We start from the raw sequence: 22,847 nt of genomic DNA on the forward strand, positions 1-22,847 counted from the left end.
TGTTTTGTTAGTCTAATTTACGGGGTCCCATTTGGAGCTAAAGGGCAGTAGGGGAAACTGTTTTCATTCCTCTATATTCACTGCTTGCTCTTCAGCTCAAGGTGTGAAGAGGGCTGGAAGAGAGCACGGAGAAAGAAAACGCAAGGCTGGGGTGTTGAGAAAGAAGGGAAGGGGAGGAGAAGGGGGTGTCAAATCTAGTAACCTGTGGGTAAAGGGTCACTGGCCTCTGCTCCTTTACATAATGGCCTGGGAGCCTCGCCATTCTCTCCCATCACAAGCACAGAGAACAATTCAGGGACAAAGAACTTCAGGTGCCTGCAATTACAGGTTTCTAAAATAAACCCTGCAATTACTGAGCTGACACAGCCTGACTGCTACAAGGATGTTCACAGGACGCAGATGTTCTCAAGGAAGATATAGGCTTGCTCTTCCCCACTGAGGGCCAGTGGCTCTTTACTCAAGAGCCTTTCCCGTCCGTCGCAGTGCGCATCCTGTCTCTGGCCCCAGCTCCAACCAGGAAGGCTAGCAGAGGTCAAGAGAGGAGAGCACCCAGGCTCTGCTTCATTCTCTAAGATCTGCCCTCAATGGCCAGAACCCCATTCCACCCCACACACCTCGTCTGCCTGTTTCTTTGTTTTGCTGGTCTAAGACAGGGCCTCAGCATGCAGCATATTTTCATCTTGAAGTTATAGCCATCCTACCTCAGCTTCCCAAGTGCTAAGACCCCAAGATCATACTCATACCTCACCAACATCCTAGACCTACAGGGGGATGAAGTAATACAAAGTGACAAACCAGTGTCGTGAGCATGTGTTTTGTCAGTTTAGAGATGACCCTGGCTAACAGCTATTTATTGAGCTCTGGGCCCCTCATCCGGTAGAACATAATTCTCCAGGCAAGCGGAACGACCCTGGTTAACAGCTCACCCAACAATCTCTAGGCTCTGTAAATCCCCCATCTGTCCAAAAATGACTAACACTTACAGTTTTTGTCCCTGTAAAAATGTTTAATTGATTTAAGCGTAACTTGGGGACAGGAACCTAAAAGCAGCTTACACATGAAAGGGTAAGAGTGCCAAGTGATAGCTCAAACCCATATATAAGTTATGGAAGATTTGTGTTCAGGGTGAAGGATCCTTGAGCTAGCGGCTACAGTCAACCACTCACTAAAGAGATTTTTTTTTATATTTATCTCTGTGTGCTTGGAGTCATTTCTTGCTAGGAATAATTAACCTGCTATTAGATCCCCTTAAGTCTAGCAAAACTGCCTTCTGTAGAAAATCTAAGCACATCCTCTGCAGCATATGAAACCAAGTTGGTACCCACCTGCTTACTCAGTTAAGGCCCAAGAGGCTACAGTCCAGCAGCTTTCAGAAACCACCTTCGCTGTGCATTCAGAACCTAGTGTCTGGAGACAGGAGCCTTGGGGCATCTGTGGTGATACTGGAGCCCCTATGAAGCAAGAATCAGCCTCCCACAAACAATGCTAAATCCTCCAGAACCTTGCCCTCTAGCCTGGCTACCCTGATCTCTCCCATCTCTTTCTATCTCTTCCTTTATCCAAATGTGCAAGAACCCAGGAAATAACAAATAGAGCTCCTTGTCATCTGTGTTGCAAAAAGTTCATGGGCAACTGGGCAAGACATGCTATGGGCTCCTTGGTAGGGACTAGCACACATGACTTCCCATGAAGATCTTTGTGTCACAGTGTGGTAAGAGGGTAAGAAGGCTTTGCCTGTTGTCTTAGTTAAGGTTTTGCTACTGTGAACGGATACCATGACCAAGGCAACTCTTATAAGAATAATATTTAATTGGGGCTTACAGGTTCAGAGGTTCAGTCCATTATCATCGAGGCCAGAACATGGCAACATCCAGGCAGGCATGGTACAGGAGGAGTTGAGAGTTCTACATCTTTATTTGAAGGTTGCTAGCAGAATACTGACTTCCATGCAAGTAGGTTGAGTGTATTTAAGCCCATCCCCACAGTGATACCTACTCCAACAAGGTCACACCTCCAAATAGTGCCACTCCCTGGGCCAAGCATATCCAAACCATGACACCTGTTGATGTCTGTTTTCCTCCTAAACTGCTATGATTATGCAGGACGCCTAAGTGACCAGGGTTTTACTGTTGGTGCTCACAGGATGTCCCAGAGCAGCACTAAGTACCATCAACTGCCTTCTGATGCTTCTCCTCCTCCCTCTGTGAGCCTCACGGAAGACATAACCCAGCAACTATGTAGGTCCCCAGGGGATTTTAGCCATCTGCCACAAAGTCGCCCAGTGGTACGGAGTACAACATCCAAGTCTTATGAGTGAAGATGAAGTCAGTGCTTTGAAAAACAAAGAAAAGGGAGCAGAAAAGAACAGGGGAAAGTCTTAGATTTTTTTTCACCCAAGGAAGTGAGATGGAGGGAAATCCACCAAAACCCCAGCCCCAAAGTGTTCTCCTAAGGGAGTGCCTTGCCAACTGAAACTCAGGCACCCCTTCCCATAATAAAAAAAGTTACAAAGAAGTGAGCAAAGGTTTAATCAGATGGCAACCCTGTAGTGAACTAGGTGAAACCTGAGAGAGGCACCTTCACCAGGACTTGAAAAATAAGCTGTGCAGATGATGAAGAGAAAAATGACCAAATTTTCTAAAGTTATATACATAATACATATGGGAATTTTGCTAAGTAAATTAGTTTTTTCCTTTTATAAGAGAATGTTCAGAAAATTTTAAAAAACTGTTTTTAAAAATCTCATTTAGAATAACGTTTTTAAGTGCCTAGGAATAAGTCTAACCAAGGCAGTAAAAGACCTTGCCATGAAAACTTTAAGGTGTTAGAAAAAAATTAAAGATGATCCTTGGAGATGGAAAAACCACAGGTGCTCACGGATTAGCAAAATCAACGTGAAAAAATGACTGAATTACTAAAAGAAGATTCACACAATCCCCATCAAAACCCTAATGACACTCTTCATAGAACTAGTTAAAAAAAAAACTCATATTACATATAAAACACAAAGATCCTAAATGACTAAAATCACACTAAACAGAAAGGGCAATTCCGGAGGTATTGAAAAACCTGAACTCAAACTATACTACAGAGCCATAGTAACAAAAAGTATATGCCACTGGCAATCAATCAGTCAATCAATCAGTAGAAGATGTAAGGAGCCTGCCCCTGCAATGAGCCTGGCTTCCATTCTTTAGGCCCTGGTGAATCTCAGCAACAAAGTTTCTCCTGTTTATTGGGCAATGCTCTCTGTATCTTTACGATGACTATGTTAACTTGTTGGTAAGTTTACTAAGGATAATGTATTGATTGTCAGCCCTTCATGGCAATAGCAGCAAGGCCTGTGAGGCTGGACTCCCCAGGAATCAAATCTAAAGAGCCTTCCATCCTGTGAGGGAATAGCTGCTGATCTATGGAAGATAAGGAGGGGGGCACAATTCCACGGGCTGAGTATAAAACATAGGACAAATAGAATCTAGAGACAGGCAGTTAGTTGCATATTGATGCTAGGGAATCATGCATTAGACTTCATAAACCAAAAGTGAAAATGGAAATATGCTAGGGTCCCTCAGCCATGTCCCCACCATCCCACAGTCATCCCATTTCCTCCCAAGCAGACAAACCTACTGTCCATTTCTCTGGAAACTACGGGTACATCTCCTGAGCATAATCTAAAATCTGACCAAGATACAATATTGTATCTTACTTCCACAGTTTCTTGAGATCTCCCCGCCAGGCATCAATATATAACTAACTGCCAGTCTCTAGATTCTACTTGTCCTGTTTTATACTCAGCCCTTGGAATTGTGCCCCCTCCCTTATCTTTCTCTTTACTTTCATTTGTAAGCTTTTCTCGGGAGTGTAGACTTGACTAACTATGCAGGCTTCCCATAGATAGGAGCCCTATTCCAAGGCTCCACATACTATGCTTGGCATGGCATAATCATGGAAATGACTGGAGAAAATTGGGAATGAAGAAAGGACAGACATATATACAGAGAAGCTGGGTTCAGGTGGGCTGTGCTCGCTCTAACAGAAGACACCAACTATACAACCCAGAAACTTAGCACAGTTATTATGTGAAGCACAAGGGGGAAGAGTTAGCTAGTCTTAGTAGGAGGTCTCTGCAGGGAAGGAGTCTCAGGTTGCAGACATGTGCAAGGATGAAAACACAGTTGTTGGTTTTGCACACAGTGTCAGTATTTGTACGTGATTCCCATAATCTGAGGCCTGAGAGTTCTTGACATGGCGATATCAGGTCAGACACTACACGCTCACGCTAGGCTTCCCTACACCAGCTGACTTCTGACAGGTTTACATCAACCCTCCAAGTAGTGCAGAAGTAAAGATGTGGTCTGTCTCTACCCTTAAAAACACCATGAAACTCAGTATCCAACTACTGGATATGATGGTTTCCAACAGAAGACTCCAAGACAAGAGAAAATGAAGGCACAAAAACAGCAGCTGAAGAGAATATATGGTCAGAAGTAAGAACCACTACTTGAAGACATGACAGAAATTATCTGCATTAATATGCTAGAACAAAGGGGAGATGGGCACAGAACATATGACACTAGACCTTTGAGAAGCCTGGACCTCCTACACATCAGGTCCATCCTGAAGAAACAATACGTGTAGAAGTATTACTGACTCTGACAGTCTGTGCTCAGGCCTCTTTAATTTGCCTTGCAAATTTTAGCCATATGTAATTGCTATCCCATGCATACTTTGGATACAGTAGTTTTCCAGCGGTGACACGGCCAACAGCTGCCAGAACTTTTCTTGATCCGGATACAGGCTGAATAAAATCTGTAACCATTAAAAATATTTAATTATATATGTATAATATGAAGACCATAGGATTTATATAATTTTGACTACTGTTAAAAATAGAAGTATGATTTATGCATCCACATTTCACCAGCTTGCCCTAACAACATTAGGATGTAAAAATATTTTTATTCATCGATCTATGGGAACTACAATGAGCCTTGATTGTTGATGTTTTCCAATTTCAAGGATTCACACTTCCAAAGTATGTTTTGACAGCTCCTAAATACCCAGTCACAAATTAAACGGTCAAAGTGCATGCATGTCATTTTCCTATTTAGAACAGAGGAATGGACCTCAGGATGACCATTGTAACATGTTTGAGGAAATTGCAAAGAACGTTATTTTAAAAAAAATTAAAGTAATTTAAGAAATTAATGAGAAGAGGCCATATTATGGAAGCTCCAAGCAATTTCTCAAATTGTTTCAGATGTGTCTACAAATGTTAAAATATTAATAATAATAATAATAATGTCCATTTCCCAAATTTAAAAAAACAAACAAACCTGAAGCTACAGATTGAACTCAAGTTGTCTTTTGGGCCCAAGGAAAAAATACCCCGTCCTTTGACATCACAGCAATCCTTCAATCTCTTCTCAGTGAAGGCTTCAGAACCACACAATTGTGTAATAGAAATCCAGGGGAGCATTAGTACAAAAGCATAATTAAGCTGTGAGGTTTCTAGAGTCCAGGCTGTCTGTTTCCATTTAACGATGTGAGCATGCCTGATTTTGGACCCTCCCACACAGATCTTAGGAGCTGACTGTGCTCATTCAGGCAGAAGTAATGAGATGCGTCTTTTTTTTTTTTTTTTTTTTTGCAGACTACATGTTACAGAGAGATACACAGCCTCCTGCCTACACACAGAAGCCCAAGCAGTGCTGCTCAGGGCAGGCTCCCGTCAGCACCCCTCGGCCTGCCATGTCCACGCACACTCAGTGTTCCCTTCAAAGAAGTCGGAAGCTCAGCCAATCAGTGCTAACACAAGGTCCCAGACCTCAGGACCCACTGCCATCCGTTCCAAAGCACACGGGGCTGTGTCCACCCAGGAAGGTCCCCAGGACCTTCCTCCGAGAGCAGTTCTGGATGACGTTGGTACTCACAGAGCACAGCACCACGAAAACAAACAAGCCTGTGATCTTCATCCACCGCACACAGCACCTGCAAGAGAAAAGGGAGGTCCTGAGTCCTACAGAGCACCAACCTCTGTTTGGGAGGTGCAGGAAGCAAGAGAGCCGGTGATGGGGCAGCTTCCGATGACTTGGTTCACTTGTTCAGGTTCTCATGTGTTAGAAAGCCATTCTGGAAGTTCGAAAACGGTAAACTTTTATTTTGCACTCTCTTAGACTTAGCGATTTGACAAATAATCCTTTCACTCTTCCAAATTCTGTCCTGCCAGATCCTACTTAAGTTGGGACTCTAAATGTTTCTAAAGTATAAAGTACAGTTGAGATATCCTAGCTGTCATGTTTTTTACATACGTGACATACAGCAGAGCTGACAATTCAGGATAAAGCATCTCTTGCAAATGCCTTTGCTCTTCATGCCTGGTACTATCTAGACTTATTGCCAGCAGCCCCATGGGTACTTTTGGAGTAGTAGTATATGCTTATAGAAAGCTGCTGCCCATTCAGACAACTAGACATCCCTCTAAAGTTGCTTCCAATTGCAGATAGGCCTTTCAGGGAAACTTATAAGAAAGCAGATACTCTCACAATTAGGGGAGCAAAAACCAAGTTAAAATCCATTTTATTATAGTTTCCGCCCAGAGGAGTTCCTTGTCCACCAGGGCTCAGGCAGGTGATGTTAAGGAAGTGTGACACTGAAGTTGTGAAAGAACAAGACAGTCCAGAGGTTCCTCCAGCTTGACTTCTTGCTAAGGTCATTTCATATTATCTAGAATCTGATCTCCTTGAGGGAGAATCCCATGGGAAGTTACTCAGAGCTACTCTAGGAACCTGAGGTCAGGACATCCTAGCTAACTTGCCTTAGCCTGACGGTGCACAGCGCTCTGCAGCTACAGGTTATCTTAGCTTCTTTCAAACTGTATGCTTAGTCTAAGTCCCTTCCTCTATGCTGAGGCTGCTAAGCAAGATACCAGGACTTAGTTTCTGCCCTCAAAAACCTCGTGTTCTAGACATTCAGGGCTATCTGTGGGTTCCTCTGCACTTGCTTGGTCCCGACTGGCTAGAATAAAGACTCTCAATTAGCTATAAACTATGTCTAAGTGGTCACCTCTGATGGACTCTGGTAACAAAGTACCCGCCATGCTGAAGAATCTCCAGCCCAGAGACATTTGTAAGATGAGCCTTACTTGATGAAAGTGCTACTGTTCCCTTAACAAAGCCCTTTGTTGGGTTTGCGTGAGAAGCTGCTTGGAGAATCGCCCAGTGTCTTTCCTGTTTATTGCCAAGTAATAAGGCACTCTTCCCTTCCTTATCGCCTGATTGTATTGATCCCAAGAGTGAGCCTATCGCATTCAGCTGCTCTGTTACACAGAGTTATACATACAGTTAGTGACTGGGTTCAGCCCTCTCCTCCAATGACTCTGTAGCCACATCTCCAAACATAATTTCACGATTTGTAAAATTTCAGAGCATATCTGTAAGCTGAAGTTATATTATGCCTAAGAGAAGAGCACAGAGTGATCGGGGTGACAAAGCTGCCAATGGTTAGGAAACAGGTTAGAAAAAGAAAGTTCATGGGCAAGATGAAAGGATCCCAGCCACTATTCCTCTGCATAACAGCCACAAGATTTCAAAGACCAATAGGGTGGCTTGGTATTGACTTGGCTTTGGTCCTCTATAAGTGTACATAAATAGACTTGAGGCCTAAAGTTGAGTCCACCATCTTCAGAAAAGACCAACCAGCAAGCACAGTGACACAACATCACCACACTGGACAGTTTCATCGAATCTTGGTCATGGACATTATCTTTGAGTAAGCCCACAGAAGGCAATGAACTGGAGGGATGCCATGTCCCAGGAGGTAACTACACAGCCATACACAGCCCTGTCATAGTCACCCAGACGCTTCCAGACTGAAGTGGGGACTACCGACTTTAGCTCCCGAACCTCGGTCTTTCTTTGGAGATGGGCTTTCAAATACTTTGACCTAAGGATAACTTTCTCTGAATAAGTATATGTGAAGAAGGAAGTGAAGCAGATAAACTATGTAAAATAAGGACACTCTGCAGGCAGATCCAGAAGCAGGAAATTCCTCTTAGCCCTCCCACACACATCCCTCCATCCATGCCCAGAAACCTAAGGCTCTCGCTTTACCACACAGGAGGACACTGAATACTACAAGACAGTAAATTTGAAAACACCACAGGGATCTCTAAACCCAATTATTCTATTTGTCAAGAAGATGCTGGCCAGCCTCATAAGCAGGATGGGATGAAGAGGAAATGTAGCTCACTTGGGGTTTTCATCGGGCTCCCTTGTGACTTGGCCAGTCCTCTGCTGATTTTGCAGGGCTGACCTACATGTCTCCCATAGCCTAAGGAAAGAACGAGTAAAACTGGAAAAAAATTATATATCCTGGCTAAACAGGGGTATCCACCCTCCTTTAAACCTGAGGCTCTTGAAAGGGCAAAGTGTGGGCAAGTCCCAAGGTAAACAGAAAGCCACATGCGGCCACTCATCTACTGATAGAGCTGTCTCTCCACATCCACCTACCCAAGCCTGGAGACCTGGGCTCTAAGGTGGACACTGCCTGCGAGATCCCGTTTCTCTGACGAGGCCAAGGCAGACAAATCTGCAACCTCTTTACCCAGCATGCACTTTTGCTCCCAAGCAGTAAGGCCATTTCCCCAAGAATCTTCAGGAGCTATAAATTCTGGGTGACGAACAGGCATGAACTGTGACCTGGAAAGAAAAAAAAAACTGTTTATATTCCCTGAAACAGTTCGCCTTCAAAAACAATGCTAGTGGTACTTAATACTGATTGTGAGTATTACCTAGAAGACAAATCCCTGAGCATGTCTACAAGGCAAGTTCTCGATCTGGTTAATTAAACTGGGAAGGGCCACCCAAATATGGGTAGCACCTTCCAACGGACTGAGATCCCAAACAAAATAAAAAGAAAGCCGGCTGAGCAGCGGCTTTCATCTCTCTCTGCTTTTTGACTGCAGGTGCAATGTGACCAGCCTCCGGACACTCCTGTTGCAGTAACTTTACCACCATGATAAACTGTACTCTGAGCCAAAATGGCCCCTTGCTTCCTTAAGCTGTTTTGTCAAGGATTTGGTCACAGCCATGAGACAGGACCATAGACATCATGGCACTGTCTCATACTTCTGGCGACGTGTCTTTCTTGAAGACATGCGACTCAAATTTTGTAGGGCCATTCAGTTATCTGACATGCTAGCCCAGCTGCTTCTGGCTCAGACCAGTCCACACTTCTTCCTTTATGTCCTTCTCTTCAGTATTCATGAGCACTCACTCTCTAACTAGACCTATTCAATGTGATGATGATCTTAATATTAACCATAGCTGAGATCTGGCGTCACATGTTCATGGAGTCAGGCAATGTGATTCTCAACACTTATCACAGTTTGAAGACTATTCACATAAATTTTTTTTATCTTATTCTTAAGAAAAAACCTAGAGATAGAAATTCGTTTAGTCTAACCACAATGTAGTGGCCAAGATAAGTGGTTTTTTGAAATAATTATCTTTTCAATTAATTTATGTCTGGAAAATGCCCATGTTTGAAAAATACTATTACCTTTCTTTTATTTGTTGGAGAAACCCACAACTGCAGCAACACTGGAGGTAAAGAACTGCTTTCTGTGAAAAGCATGTTGCTGTCTGCACTGTGTAGAGCAGTGTGACACACTGGAGCTTTCTGAGGACTAGAAATGGATTCTACCCATCTGCTACAGAGCCTAGAGTTGTGCCAGCACAACTAGAGAGCTGACACATCACATGTGGTGAGTGACTATAAAAGCAGTAGAGATTTTCCTGATAAACTACTATTCAAGTTGAAATTGTAACAAAGGGAAGGTGGCAAAAAGTAGACAAAAGATTTCCCCACCATCACTAGCTCTTTTAATTTTTATTTTTTATTTTTATTCATATATTTTTTGAGCTTTCATACATTTATACTATGCTTTCTGACAGTACGTGTTCCTTATTTCCCCTTCCAAATTTTCCTAGAACTCTCCACAGCCCCTCTGCTGACTGCATATCATATTTTTTTCCTTTTATGGCCCACTGATTTTAATTAGTGCTGTGTCTGTGTCTGTGTGTGTGTGTGTGTGTCTGTGTGTGTGTGTGTGTGTGTGTGTATGTGTGTGTGTGTAGAGGAGTCATCTACCAGAGCATGACAATCTACAGGAGGCCACACCCTTAAGAAAACTGACTCTTTCTCCTCCAGCAGCCACCAACTGCCAACAATTCTCAGCTAAATGTTTAAGTTCATGACCCTCCCTACAGAGTGGCTTGATCTTATGTAGACCTTCAACAGACAGATCAAACTGTTATGAGTTCATTTAGTGGTCCTGTAATGTCAAGAAGACAATATTTTAAAATGCTCTGATTCCTTTTTTTTGTTTGTTTGTTTTTTGTTTTTTCAAGACAGGATTTCTCTGTATAGCCCTGGCTGTCCTGGAACTCACTCTGTAGACCAGGCTAGCCTCAAACTCAGAAATCCACCTGCCTCTGCTTCCCAAGTGCTGGGATTAAAGGCGTGCGCCGCCACCACCCAGCTTCTCTGATTCTTTATACCCCCTATTCTATATTGTTCCCTGAATGTCAGGAGGATGGGGGCATAGAGATGCCCCATTTGTGGTGAATCACTCCATAGAGACTTATTCTCCACACTTTAGCTTTCCTTGACAGAACAGTCATTCTAGTAGTTATCAGGACTAGGTGAGACTGATGGTTTCTTTTCTCTTCTAGCAGGGTGTATAGCACCCTCCAGCACTATGAAAACTAGCCAATAGAGGTAAAACTTCATTATCAGCTTGGTTTCTCTGTGTTATGTGGATGACCACCCATCCAAGAGTCTATGAGCAACACAAACTGGACTCAACAGGTTATTGGTTTTTTGAAATGAAAGCACAAAATTAACAAGGTAAGGGAGAGAGGGTGAATATGATCAGAATACATTGTGTGAAATCTCCAAAGAATTAATTTCAACAATAAGTTTTAAAAAATAATCTTTTGGTGTGGGTGAAAACTGCATCAGTATTTAGGAAACAGTTGGATGCTGTGCTCATTTTTATCAAAATAACAGGAGTGAGGTATGCATGACTACCCCAGTCACAGAATCTTGGCCAGGCTTATGGTGCCTAGTATAAGTTCCCTCCTGTGGAGAAGGCCTTAAATTTAATCATAAAGCTACTGTTAGCCTATGACATTTTGTGTCATAATCGCACCAGTTGGAGCTCACCATGTTGATTGTCAGGTAAGCCCACAACCAATATCTTAGTTCACTTCATGCACAAAAAAAATGAGAATATAATATATGCAAAGTTGCCTTGAGTTTTGGTTTCTAGTTTGCTCTGTCCTCCAACATGAGCCAAGCTAACACCCAAGCCAGCCAAATGACTGTACATTGCTGCTTTGTGGTGAATTGCACATTGGAAATGTGTCCGGTCTTAATAGTTGACCAAGTAATTCAAGAGAAATAACTAAAGAAATAAATGTGCGGATGTTTGCTTTTAGCTATTTCTCAGAGAGGAATAAGAGAATTAAGTTATATTCTGGTTGATAAGGGTTAAGCCTCTGGATCAATGAAACTGCCTGCCAGAATTGTATACATGCACGGGTGCACACATTTACAAGGTCTTCATTCCAGGCTTATGCCCAAAGCATTTTCACAAGCGACAGAATACAATCCCAAATCGTGAATATCTACTGTAATAAATTCTCAAGGATCTGGTAGAAATCAAATAAAAATCCTATCTCAGGAAGAATTTGCCATCATTTGTGAAACAAGCAATTATTCAGTGCCACAGATATTTTCCAGGAAGTTATTAATTTAATTAAAAAGAAAAAACTCACCTTTTCTTTTGTGGTGAATTCCAGAGCAGAGGAGTGTCTTCCTTAAAAGAAAGGTCTTTTAAGCTGGAGCTGAACTGAGACAGAGGCGAATGAGTCCTGGGAAAGACAGGGAAGGCCAGAATCACCAAAGTGGGCTGATGCTTGCAGGAAAGGAATGCTTGGTTCAGATATAATTGAGATCTAAATTTGCCAGAGTTCTCTCTGTAACAGCCAGAAACTTAGTAAAAACCAGAACTTAGAAGAAACAGCAATAGAGAACTCTCCTTTCCAGCTTGAAGCAGATCAAAAATACAAAGTAGTTTCATAGATGAGAGGCTGTCTTAGTCAGGGTTTCTATTCCTGAACAAACATCATGGCCAAGAAGCAAGGGGAGGAAAGGGTTGATTCAGCTTACATTTCCACCGTTCAGCTCTAAAGGAAGTCAGGACTAGAACTCAAGCAGGTCAGGAAGCAGGAGCTATGGAGGAATCAGGCTATGGAGGGATGTTTCTTACTTCCCTTGACTTGCTCAGCTTGCTCTCTTATAGAACCCAAGACTACCAGCCCAGGATGACACCACCCATGATGGGCCCTCCCCCTCTTGATCACTAATTGAGAAAAATGCCTTACAGCTGGATCTCAGAGAGGCATTTTGTCAACTGAAGCTCCTTTCTCTGTGATAACTCCAGCCTGTGTCAAGCTGACACACAAAACCAGCCAGTATAGTGGCCATCTGTTATGGGCTGAAACTTTGAGGCTCACTTTAGCAGATAACCCAGTGGCCACTTTAATATTTCCATGTAGTTCATTGCATCAATAAAACCATTAAGGTCTGATGGGTTGTTTTATATGTAGAAAATTCTGTCTCCTGAGATCAGGATATGTCTTGGGACATGTTCTCATGGCTCCCATCAGAAGAACAAGTATCAGAAGTCAGGGCAAACAGGTCAGAATGAGATGGCAATCAGAACTGCTGTCAGGGAACATAGCATATTAGTCACTACTGAAACAAAAGTTTGTCCTGGATAGGATGCCATTTTGCTATGTTAGCCTGTCCACTGGAAGACAGGCCACCATAAAGGCATCACTCACGCCAGACACTGCAAAGTGTAACAGTATGTAACATAAGTTAAAAGGAATTTTCATCAGAGATTAAAAAAGCCGTTCCCCTATTTAATTACTTTATACACCAGGGAATTACCTCTCTCGCAGAGCCCATATCATACAGAGGTGCTATGGCCGTCATGAACCATGTACCCAGAGGACTAACAGCAATTCTTCCAGATTATAAATGAGCAAATGACAACAAGGAAGGGTTTTAAGAAAAAGAATTTCCGTTTGCTTTCTCTTGTGTAAGTGTTTACCTGAGACATGGAGAATGAGGCTTTCTCGTCTTGTGGATAAGTGAAAATCGGGCTCTCATCTCTGTTTAACAACAACTACCATGATTCAAGAATCAGAAAAGGAGTCTGCCTAGAGGAAGTGTGTGACTTCTGAGCACGCTCTGCACCATTTCCTAGAGACAACAGAGGTGCCCAAAAACCATGTTCAAGGGAACTGTTAAAAACAAGGGAACCTCAGGCGAAAATTCTTTGTTTAGGTCTGTACCCCATTTTTTAATAGGGTTATTTGGTTCCCTGGGGTCTAACTTCTTGAGTTCTTTGTATATATTGGATATTAGGCCTCTATCAGATGTAGGGTTGGTGAAGAGAAGCACCTTAAGAAATGTTCAACATCATTAGCCATTAGGGAAATGCAGATCAAAACAACCCTGAGATTTCACCTCACACCAGTCAGAAAGGCTAAGATTAAAAACTCAGGAGATAGCAGGTGTTGGCGAGGATGTGGAGAAAGAGGAACACTCCTTCACTGCTGGTGGGATTGTAAGATAGTACAACCACTATGGAAATCAGTCTGGCGGTTCCTAAGAAAACTGGGCATGACACTTCCAGAGGCCCCTGTTATACCATTCCTGGGCATATACCCAGAGGATTCCCCAGCATGCAATAAGGACACATGCTCCACTATGTTCATAGCAGCCTTATTTATAATAGCCAGAAGCTGGAAAGAACCTAGATATCCCTCAATGGAGGAATAGATACAGAAAATGTGGTATATATACACAATGGAGTACTATTCAGCAATTAAAAACAATGAATTCATGAATTTTTTAGGCAAATGGATGGAACTGGAAAATATCATCCTAAGCGAGGTAACCCAATCACAAAAGAATACACATGGAATGCAGTCATTGATAAGTGAATATTAATTAGTCCTGAAGCTCTGAATACTGAAGATACACAATTAGCATATCAAATGATTCCCATAAAGAAGGAAGAAGAGGGCCCTAATCCTGGAAAGGCTTGATCCAGCATAGTAGGGGAGGATCAGGACAGAGAAAAGGGAGGGGGAAAGACAGGAGAATGGATGGAGAGAAGAGGACTTATGGAACATATGGGGGCGGGGACTGGGAAAGGGGAAGGCTTCTAGAATGTAAACAAAGAATATAGAAAATAAATTTTTAAAAAATTGAAAAAAAATTTTTAAAAATCAAAAAAAACAAAAAAAAAACCCAAACAAACAAAAAAGCAAAAACAAAAAACAAAAAAACAAAAAAACAAAAAAACAAAAAAAAAAAACAGAAAAAAACAAGGGAACCTTGTTGTCAGGATAGAAATATTGGGTAGACATCTTGGCTTAGGCACCAAAAAGGGAAGGTATGGGGATGGAAAGATGGCTCAGATGACTGCTCTTCCAGAGAACCCAGGTTATCTTCCCAACATCTACATGGCAGCTCATAACCCCCTGAAACTCCAGTCTTAGGAAATCCAGTGCCCTCTTCTGACCTTGGACAGTAAAGGGGTGCAGGTAATTCACAGACAAATATGCCAACAAAGCACCAATACACATAAAAGTAAATAAATGTTTTACAATAAGAGAACGTATGAAAAGAATCCTGCCTGGGACATTTAATAATTAGCATGCTTTCAAACTGGCTTGAACCGTAAAGTGAGTTGGCTCCCCTGTCTCCTATAACTGACTCAGAAGGTCTTCTGGCACAGTGTGGCGCTTAGTATCAAGCTGTTCTCGGTTGTAGCCTGAGTGTTTACATAGTGTAGCTGAGAAGTTTACATACTTCTGGGAAAGCTGGCTGTGGCGAGGACCATGTTCATAATAATTTAGCTACTCTTGTGGTTCTATTTTTTCAGGCATGTGAGGAGAAACACACATATGTATATGTACAAGCACTCACACACAAGTACACATATACACAGACATATACACATAGACACACACATGCACACATTTACATACAAGAACACATTTTTGTTTATCTCAGAAATAATGAGATATAAGTGCACGTGCCTATGCTAACTTTGAGTAACTTGGAGACACAAAAGATGATAAATTAAACAATTATGCATAATTTTAGGATTCAAAGATCCTTCTGTTAACATTTTTAAAACTTCTTTTTAGTCTTTTATTTTTTTTAAAAAAAAAAGGTAGCTTAGAATGTATACGTTTGTAATATTATTACCTTGACTAAGTCTTTTCTAAATAATAATTTATTTAATTTTTGAAATTGTGTTCTTAGCAACCATCAAGCCCCAATCAGCCAGGAGTGGGTCCTCAGGGGCCCCGCCACCATCCATGCTGGGATTTTGACTGTCTTGAGTTTATACAGCTCTAACGCAGGGGACCACAGCCACTGAGCTGATCTGTACAACAGCCATGACACGACCATAAATCAGCTCTTCACCGCTCTCCTCCCCAACCAACCTGCTCTCATTCATATTACTCAGACTTCTACAGACATTCTCTGAGCCATGGATGAGAGGGAGGAAATTCATATAAATAGTTCATCCACAGTTAAACATGTGCAGCTATTTATACTTTATACTTTGACCAGTAATGATTCTCTGCATAAACCACTTCCCACTGTAAAAAGAAGCTCTGACCAAAGTTTAGAGCGGCACAGATCTAAGGGTGTGGATATAGGTATTTAGCAGGCAGTTTACAACAGGATCCATTACCATGACAATAGGTACTCCTCCCATCCAGAGCCCCTGCTCTCCCAGTCAGGAACTTTTGAGGAGGTTTAGTACAAGGTATGCAATCTCTCCTGCAAAGAAGGCCTCAGATCTATCTGGAAAGCAGTTGATGACTTCTATAATACACATGCCACTATTGCAACATTGGACAACATTTTCAAGAAGGGTCAGTATCATAACATGCAAGGTCTAGTGCCAGTTGAAACTGGATGTCTTTTCTGCCCCAGCAATTCTGGTTAGCACCTTCTGTCACTGGGTAAACCAGCAAGCATGGAAATGATATGTATGTAAAGTGCTGAGTAAAACCACTGTCATCTAAAACTCTATGTCCACTAAATCTAACCTTAAAAACTGAGAAAGAAATTAAGACATTACTAATTTCTTTGTTGTGTTTGAGAGAGTCTCACCACTTGGTCTGGATGGTCTGAAACTTGCTATGTAGACCAGGCTGTCCTTAAACTCACAAGAGAACCACTTGCCTCTGCCTCTGCCTCTGCCTCTGCCTCTGCCTCTGCCTCTGCCTCTGCCTCTGCCTCTGCCTCTGCCTCTGCCTCTGCCTCTGCCTCTGCCTCTAGTGCTGAAATTAAAGGTGTCTGTTACCATGCCCAGGACCGTTGTTTTTAAAGCAAAGGAAGTTTGTGGCCAAAACACCTCGCTGAAAATAAATAAAGAAAAGGAGCTTTTCTACATTGAAATGGCACAGACACTAAGTCAAAGATTTGAAAAGTAAGTTGAGAGCCCTAGCGTGAGGGATGTGGAGCCTGAAGTGGCCATGTCCTGCAGCCAGGCAGACTCTCAGGGAAAGGATAAGGACATCAGCCTACCCACAAAACCTTTAACCCAAACTTTGTCCTGAACACAAGAAGTTCAGGGACAAAGATGGAGCAAAGACTGAGAGAATGGCCAACCAATGACTGCCCCAACTTAAGACCCATGCCATGAGCAAGAACCAATCCATCACTATTAATGATACTCTGTTACGCTTACAGACAGAAGCCTAGCAAAACTGTCCTCTGAGAGACTTCACCCAGCAGCTGACCAAAACAAATGCAGAGTCACACAGCCAAACATTTGATAGAGTTAGGGGAGTCTTGTAGAAGACTTGGGGAAGGGGAAGGCTTGAGAGACCTGAAGAAAACAGGGACTCAAGAAATCAAATAGTGTCAACTAACCTGGACCCTTGGGGGTTCCCAGAGACTGAACCAGCATCCAAAGAGCATACATGTGCTAAACCCAAGCCTCCCCACCTATATATAGCAGATATGCAGCTTGATCTTCATGTGAATCCACCAACAACTAGAGCAAGAAGCTGTCCCTGTCCCTGACTCTGTTGCCTGTCTATGGATCCTGTTCCCTTAACTGGGCTGCCTTGTCTCCCCCTCAGTGGGAGAGGATGTACCTAGTCCTGCAGTGACTTGATATGCCAGGGTGGGTTGGTAGCCCCTGGACAGCTCCCCCTTCTTAAAGGAGAAGGAGAGGGGGAGAGACTTGTGAGGTTGGGATTAGCAGGAGAGAAGGCTGTGATCAGGATGTAAAGCAAATAAACAAATTAATAGGAAAATAAAAGATGTGAAGAGTACTTCAATGACACATTAAGGAGTCTTCTCTCAGGGTATCAAACTGCATCAATATTGCATTAAGGGATGAAAACAGAGTTCTTGGAGTAGTTTAGATCAAGAGTGAACTTAAATTTGCATTCTCCACTTCTCTCTCTGTCTGAAGTTTGTCTTTGTGGCCTGTCCATGCTGCCTGTCCCTACTAAAGGGCTTTGCTCTGTACTTATTGAACAGCACAGAAAACATGGCAGAGGGAAGAAATAAGTGATATTTTTTCTATAGAAATCTTTAACAGAGTTAACAAGGGAAGGACTTACATTCCTGACCCCAACTGGCCCAGAATAGCACTCAAAACTTCGAATAGATATTACAAAGCTATATCCACATGTCGCTCTCAAAATTCTTGGAATATTTGTTGTTTAAGGAGGCTGCTTTCAACCCACTGGATGCTTTCAGCAAATGTTATAACACACAAATACATTCTTCTGTTCAGGAGTGAGCACATAGTTTAAGATTGGATGAGCACATAGTTAAGATTGAAGCTATGCACTTAGGTTAGGTTGTGAAACATATTACATGGGAAAGCTAAGGCATAGTAAGATTGGTTACATTGCCTTCTTCAAGCCAAGTGAAACTTAAATCAAGCTAAGTATACAGTATAACAGTTTGGTCACATGGTCATAAGGCATTGTCTTAGTCAGGGTTTCTATTCCTGCACAAACATCATGACCAAGAAGCAAGTTGGGGAGGAAAGGGTTTATTGAGCTTACACTTACATGTTGGAGTTCATCACCAAAGGAAGTCAGGACTGGAACTCAAGCAGGTCAGGAAGCAGGAGCTGATGCAGAGGCCTTGGAGGGATGTTTCTTACTGGCTTGCTTCCCCTGGCTTGCTCAGCCTGCTCTCTTATAGAACCCAAGAATACCAGCCCAGAGATGGCACCACCCACAAGGGGCCCTTCCCTCTTGAACACTAATTGAGAAAATGCCCCACAGCTGGATCCCATGGAGGCACTTCCCCAACTGAAGCTCCTTTCTCTGTGATAACTCCAGCCTGTGTCAAGTTGACACACAAAATCAGCTAGTACAGGCATGTTAGTAATTTGACTCTAATGTGTGGCAAAATTTCTGTACCTTCTAAGGCAAAAGTGTTTGCAGAAAAGACATTAGCATAAATTTCTAGTAACATGAATGGTAACATATAAAAATAAATGTAACAACTAGTATTATTATAATTTTGGTGCTTTACCAAATGAACCATCTCCCTTGTAGTAACTTTTTTAAGTTTATGAATGAGAAGGTTAAAGAAAATTTAGGATGGGGGAAGCAATGAATGACTTGCTCAGTTGGACAAGAACTACACATATTCATAATAAAACTAAACATGCATTACTATTCCTGACAGCTTACTGTCAAAGTGACTACTTAATAAATGCTAAACACATACATACACACACATACATACTCACACACAACACACATATACACACAACACACATATACACACACACCACATACACCACACACACATACACAACACACACATACACACACACAGACACACACACACACACACACCATGCCTAATCTCTCACACATAGGTAGTCAGAACTTTCAACCTCAGGCTTAAGCAATTTCCCAGACATACAAGACATTATCCTTCCTTTTCAGAGTTAACAAGTGAAATGCAAATAGTGATGTTGGAAGGATTGCTGCACTGTAACAAATGAGTTTTCACATTTCAACCCAGTAAGCAATGAACACATTATTCAAACAATTGTTATCATTCCCAGAGGAAAAAAATCATTCAGTTCAGTTATGCTGAAAGCCCAGAAATGTGGTCATTAATATTATAATAATGTATGGGCTTGGGACTAGGGTAATTAATTAAGAGATAAGTATATTTAATTGTACATAAAATAAATTCATACCTGTCTTAGTCAGGATTTCTATTCCTGCACAAACATCATGACCAAGAAGCAAGTTGGGGAGGAAAGGGTTTATTCTGCTTACACTTCCACACTGCTGTTTATCACCAAAGGAAGTCAGATCTGGAACTCAAGTAGTTCAGGAAGCAGGAGCTGATGCAGAAGCCTTGGGGGGATGTTACTTACTGGCTTGTTTTCCCTGGCTTGCTCAGCCTGCTCTGTTATAGAACTCAAGATTATGAGCCCAAGGATGATACCATCCACAAGGGGCCCTCCTTCCTTGATCACTAATTGAGAAAATGCCCCGCAGCTGGATCTTATAGAGGCACTTCCCAACTGAAGCTCCTTTCTCTGTGATAACTCCAGCCTGTGTCAAGTTGACACACAAAACCAGACAGTATAATACCTGCCCCCCAAATATTCTGAAGGGCTATACACTTTCAAGGAAGATTAATTAGATACTCTGCCTATGACATATATACCAGCTTTGGTAAACAGAGCTCCATCAGAGGCATCATGGAACTCTAGAGTGCTAGGTGAGAATCATCTCCATTGAAAACATGGCTACAGATCACCTTAAAAGCACCTTAGATCACAGTTTAACTGGAGGTTGCTTCTCTTGCCAGAGCAGACAGGTCTCTGAAATACATTTTATATCATCAATATGGGAAGCATCTGCTCAGCGGTGATGTCTCACTTAGAAAGAAGAACATATTTTTAGAACATTATCTTAATCATCACTAAGTTAAAAATCAATAAAGCATTCCAGGACATCTTTGTAAAAGAATGAAAAACAGATACAAAAATATTCCTAAAGCTGACACCGGGTTCAGTCTATCTCTCAAGTGTCCAGGTAGAAATCCAAGTTTCCTGCCAGAGATATACTTTGGTATACAGTAATCTCTCCATATCACTGCTTCTGCATCAGTATATTAGACAACTACCTACAGTGTTTGTATCAATACTAAACATGTACAGAGTTCCTTGTTCCCTATCCAGTGTGGTATAAGAACTATATAGTTTTCATATTGTATTAGGTATAAGAAGTCATTTTAGATGACTTAATGTCTGCAGGGGAATGACAGATTCTATCAGATTCTATGAAGATACCACACCATTTTATGTTAGGGACCTATGTATCCTTAGGGAACACAGGAACTGGTATATATATATATATATATATATATATATACATATATATATATATATATCGTATTTTCTAGGCTTTTTTTGAGAACATGATAGCCCATCATGATAGAGCAGGTCTTTGACTTGGTGGGACAATAAAAGCCCAACACTAGCCTCCACTGGTGCTAAAGATGAGGACGAATCAGAGTTTGCAGTCACACATACTGATTTGAGCCTTGGATCCAGTCAAAGTTTCAAAAGTTTTCTGTCTGAGTTTTGATATATTTGCCAAACAAAAGAATTAAGATCTCTGTGACTCCCTCCCACATTGGGTCAGCTTCTTTTTGTACATTTTGAAAGAAGCTCTGTGCTTAAATTCACAAGCATGAACAACACCATTTTAATAAATTGACTATCTCATGAGTACGATCGATGTGGCCTCTTCATCCCAGATAACATTCTTTCTCTATAGTCTACCCTTTATGAAAGCTCTTGATTCAGAAAATAATTCTTCTAATGTAATTTCTGACATGCGCTTAGCCATCCTCTCTTCTTTTCTTTTTATCCATTTTAGCACCGCTGCTGCTTTCAGCCAAGCTGCTTTTATGCATACAGTGGTCCTTTGATGGTAGCATATAGTTCAAACTTGATAATTTTTATCCAATTATATAACTTTTCACATATACTATTATTGGTATATGTAGTCTTAAACATACCATTTGAAAGCTAGGAAGAGAGCTTGGTTTGTAAAGTGGTTACTTCCAGAATAAGGACCTGCCTGAGTTTGGATGACCCAGGACCCTTGAAAACAATCAGAGGTGGTGGCAGGCACCTGTAATCCCAACACTAAATATGCAGAGAAGAGAGCATCCAAGGAGCTTGCTGGCCAGTTAGGCTAGCCAAACAAGTGAGCTCCAGCTTCAGCAAGAACGTTTCTCAAAAGGAAATAAGGTGGAGACACAGTTGAGGAAAATATCTAATGTACACCTCTGGCTTCCACATGCACACACACACATGCATCTACATACACAGCCGTGCACATAAATAAAATAAATAAATAAGCAAGCAAGCAAACTGTGGCATATATAGACAATGAAATATCATTTCCCTATTTAAAAAAAAAAAGTGCATGCTTTTAATCCCAGCACTCTGGAGGCAGAGATAGGTGGATCTTGGAGTTTGAGGCCAGCCTACAATTCTACAGAGTGAGTTCTAGGACAGTCAGGGCTGTCAAATGGTAAACTTAATGATTTTATACAGAAAACCCTATCTAGAAAAGCAATCAAAACAAAAATGGAGCTGATTAATTTAGTGTTTATTTCCAAGTATTTTTATAATAAAGTTAATTTTTTTAAACCTTTAAAATTAAAAAGAAGAAAAAGAAAACTGGTGCATTGCTGTAATGAAGCTTGAGTACCTACTGAGTAGACAAACAAGAAGTGAAAGAATAAGTTCTGTCCTGCCCCACCTTAAGCAAATAGAGACTGAGGGTAGATGTGTGGTACCAATGCAGGAGAAAGAGCATGGCGAGCTACCATTTTACTGAACATAAAATTTCTGTGTAGAGAGTTGAGAACATTTTAGTATTAAAAAATGTAAAGATTACACATCGTAAGTCTTATCAATGCCCGTAAATTGTACATTTTTTAACTGATATTCCAGAAGTAGTCATTAGAGGAAATATAAGCTCTTCAGCAAATGGTACTGGGATAAATAGATTTCTACATGAAGAAGAATGAACTCAGTCTACATCTCTCACAATGGACAGAAGACTCCGTGTGGATCACATAACTTAACACAAGACTGAAAACAAAAACAAAAACTGGTGAAGGAAAAGGTAGAAAAAAAAAAACCTTTCAAGGGGTAAGCAGTTGTGAGGACTGTGGGACCATGGTCCTCAGTGGTGTGACCTTATTTCAGTAACAGTGAGACCCACAGAATTCAGAAGCTGTGTAAAACAAAGGAAACATCAGCAGGGTGAAGAAACAGCCTGCAGAGTCCAGGGAAATTCTTAGCATCCCTCTGACAAGTGTTGATACCTAGGCTATACAAAGAACTAAAGATAATAGAAAACAACTCTAGCAAAAACAAAATGGACTGTTGAAGTGAATAGAGAGCTCTCAAAAAGAAGTACAAATTATTGATCTTTTTTTAAGCACTCAGCCTCATTAGCTATGGGGGGTGCAAATTAAAACTACAAAAGATTGCATCTCACCCTAGTCAGAATGTCCACCATCAAGAGAACAAGGGACAACAAATTCTGAAGAGGTGATGGGAAAAGGAGAGCCCTTATTCGCTGTGAGTAGGAGTGTGAACTGATGCAGTTACGATGAAAATGAGTTTTCTCGCATGGCTAAAGGTA

At 41.6% G+C, this 22,847-nt stretch overlaps 1 protein-coding gene across 2 annotated transcripts in view; it reads right to left on the minus strand.

The window, feature by feature from the left end:
* Oca2 (OCA2 melanosomal transmembrane protein) overlaps positions 1 to 22,847 on the minus strand; it is a 301,441-nt gene that overhangs the window by 270,645 nt on the left and 7,949 nt on the right. The window contains exons 2-5 of one of the 2 annotated variants that reach the window (XM_052161541.1): positions 11,844 to 11,912; positions 8,511 to 8,699; positions 5,934 to 5,991; positions 4,737 to 4,809 (exon numbers count right to left, since the gene is read on the minus strand). In XM_052161541.1, coding sequence (XP_052017501.1) covers positions 4,737 to 4,809; positions 5,934 to 5,991; positions 8,511 to 8,699; positions 11,844 to 11,912 — 389 coding nt within the window. Of the gene's footprint in view, positions 1 to 4,736; positions 4,810 to 5,933; positions 5,992 to 8,510; positions 8,700 to 11,843; positions 11,940 to 22,847 lie in introns of both variants that reach the window. The other variant, XM_052161535.1, reaches the window with a different exon arrangement.

This window comes from Apodemus sylvaticus, chromosome 1, assembly GCF_947179515.1.
Source record: "Apodemus sylvaticus chromosome 1, mApoSyl1.1, whole genome shotgun sequence".
NCBI classification, from domain to species: Eukaryota; Metazoa; Chordata; class Mammalia; order Rodentia; family Muridae; genus Apodemus; species Apodemus sylvaticus.